The 3,038-nt window shown below is 41.3% G+C and overlaps 1 protein-coding gene across 1 annotated transcript in view; it reads left to right on the top strand.

The window, feature by feature from the left end:
• The window catches only part of FAM213A (family with sequence similarity 213, member A), a 5,045-nt gene extending 4,249 nt beyond the window's left edge, over positions 1-796 (top strand). The window contains 2 exon segments of the mRNA XM_009071577.1: positions 9-173; positions 311-796. Coding sequence (XP_009069825.1) covers positions 9-173; positions 311-409 — 264 coding nt within the window. The 3' untranslated portion in view covers positions 410-796.
• Positions 797-3,038: the final 2,242 nt, after the last annotated feature.

Genomic DNA, 3,038 nt, shown 5'->3' with positions numbered 1-3,038 from the left:
CCCTGCAGAAAGGCTTCTATGGTCCACGCAGACGAAAAATGATGATGTCAGGCTTCTTCCGCCTTGGAGTCTGGCAAAATTTCATCCGTGCTTGGAGAAGTGGATATAGTGGTAACCTGGAAGGAGAAGGATTCACCCTGGGAGGAGTATATGTGATTGGGGCAGGAAAACAGGTACTGCAGGGCATCTGGGAGGCTTGTATGTCTCCTGTGAGACCGAAAGTTTTTTTTCTGGAACTGTTCAGTTGCTGGCCAGTTGATCACCCACGGGGAGTCTAGTGTATAAGTGTCTCTCTTATGTCTTTGACTAGGGTGTCTTACTGGAGCATCGTGAGAAAGAATTTGGAGACAAAGTCAGCCTTCCATCTGTCCTTGAAGCTGCTGAGAAGATAAAACCCCAAGCTTCCTAAGTGGAAAAGCAGTTGCACATGTTTCTGATTACAGCTTGAAATGTAGAATGCATCAGTTTCTTGAATGTGCAGTTTAATTGCTTAACTATTTAGTGATCAATGCACAGGAAAGATTCTCTATTCAAACACAGAAAATGATGAAAATCCTCTTGAATTGCTTTTTTTTAATTGCTCGCAGCCTTGCAGGTGGGCAGGGATTTCAACTGCTCCTTTGTATCTGATTGTATTAATGAAAGGCTGGGTCTAAAATCTGACCTAGCCTAGATGTTTCCAATCAGAGACAGTTGGTTGAAAACCTGTCTACCTAGGGGAACAAAACTCTGCTAAGGCTGGAGTGATGGAGTACCAGCTGAGGTTGAAGGATAATAAAACTTTATGTAAATGAAATGCCTTTGCCTTTTGCTTTTTCATTAACACATAAACACATCTGTGTTTTTAGAAGACTAAATCCTGTCAGTCTAAATAATTGTGAGATTTTTGCATTCAAGACATGCCACTATATCTACACAGGAAATTTCTTGTTAGTTAACTACTGGCTCTAGATCTTCCAGCTCTGTGTGATTCCCTGCAATGAAGGTAACTGTGGCATGAGGGCAAGGTCCTTTTTAAGGTTCTTTATAGAAAAAGGAACAATATCAGAGAGCAGATCAGGTAGACTTTGCATCCTGGCTTGAATTTTGCAGTAGAATGACTGGGCTCATAAAAATAAATGTAGTGTTGCACAATATGATCCATGACAACAAGTACCATCATAGCCAAATATATGTACCTAGACTGGTGTGAACAGGGCAGCATGAATTCTCCAAATGTGCTGATGTTTCAAAGTCTAAACCAAATTTTAACATTGTACTTGGAGAGTGCAGTGTAGCCTTCATTAGCTGGTGTCTGTAAAAGGCTAGGTAACAGCACAGACTAGAACATACCATAAGCTATGGGAAGAATTAAAGGGAAGGGATTCTTTTGTCCTGGCTGCAGATCAGTCTGAACTGTAATTTTGCTTTTGTCTGATTTTAAAATTAATGATACCTCCATGTGTTATTGCTACTGAGGGCAGGAAGACTTTGGTAATATGACTTTTTGCTCTGTGTGCCAGTGCATGTTGTTGTTCAGCTGTGTGCAAAAAAATGGCCATACATGATGCTGGCTGTATTGAAACCTAAATGCCAAAAACTCTAAAACTTCACAAACACTGAGATGTGGCCTTGGTCTGTGATAATCAGTTATGCAGGCTTTACAATTGCATCATTATGGATGAAATCCTGACTTTTAAAAACATATTATGTCCGGGCAGATCTGATTTTAACTAAAAATATTTATATGCTCTTCAGAGTCTGTTCTTCACAGCACCCTGAAACAACACTAGCAGTGAGGATTTTGAGTGGTTCATATGTACATCAAGATGTTGAATTTGAAAACTAAATAGAAGTTGGACTCATGTATGCTACTATCAGCTGAAATTTATGTTTTGACTGTTTTGGGGGATGGAGGAAGGAACAGGATTCAGAGAGTAGAGCAGCAAAGTCTATAGCAAATTGTCTATGATACAGACTTCTTTTATAAAGGCTCTCCTTGAAGTTGTGGATGGGTAGAGAGACTTACTGTCTCTGTCCATGTTCAGAGTTGCCTGGGTAAGTATGGCTATAAATGGTGTTGGATTTTCAAGGACATCAGATGCCTGACTGGAGGTGGGTTCCTTTGAGTAGCATCCACAGTAGCTAAGCAGCTGCCAAGAGCTTGCTCCAGGAGTTAAAAACTGGTGCTTGAGGGATTCTTGTCCTGGGTTTTACCACTGAAAGGCAGTACTGGTATCGTGCGTGTTTGCCTGACGCAAGGCACCTCAAGAGTTCAAAGCCTTGTGTAAGTGTCCACTTGTCTGCAGTGGGTGTATGATTACTTGGAAGTGCAAGTGGTGGGAAGCACGAAAGAGATGCTAAAAGAAATGGGTATGAGCTACATTTTCTTAGAGTTGCCAGATGCTACTAATAGGAGAATTCTAGATTGTGGCTCCTGTAGTTTTGGGTTTGCTTTCAAGTGGGAACTAGAAAGCTTTGCCATTTGCAGGGAATGGATCTTACTCAGAGACTGGCAAAGAAGGTACTGACCTTAGACCTGGATTTCAGGCCTTGTTCCAAGGGCTGTTTATGCCTTTCACATAAACATGAAATGTGAAGGGCATAAACAGTCCTTGGAGAATAGGAGGGAAGCCAGACAAATTCCAAGACATTGAAGATAAAGTGAAGTGTCTTTAGGACCTGCTAAATCTGGAGCATCTACTTAAAAATTTATGTACATGCAACTGAATTCCACCCACTCTGACAGAGTTGGTGGCCAGTTCTTTCAGTGAGACCACAGGAAGTCCTAGATGCTGACAAGGATGCCATGGGGCTGCAGCCCTGCTCTTAGCCCACCCAGAGGGACCCAAAGGAAACAGAAGCAGGAAGCTATCTTGTTCAGCATTTAGAATGTTTATCAGAAATATAATGGCTGTTAAACATATAAATCACTAAGGCTGAACTGTACCTTTAGTGCAGAAGCATTTTTAGACTTTTTGAGGGTGTTTATTAAAATACTCATGGAAACTCAAAAGTTCTCTGCTCTGTCAGGTTCAGCAAAGGCATGTCTACTGTAG

This window comes from Acanthisitta chloris, unplaced genomic scaffold, assembly GCF_000695815.1.
Source record: "Acanthisitta chloris isolate BGI_N310 unplaced genomic scaffold, ASM69581v1 scaffold44013, whole genome shotgun sequence".
Lineage (NCBI taxonomy): Eukaryota > Metazoa > Chordata > Aves > Passeriformes > Acanthisittidae > Acanthisitta > Acanthisitta chloris.
This window is presented reverse-complemented; position numbering and strand designations above follow the sequence as displayed.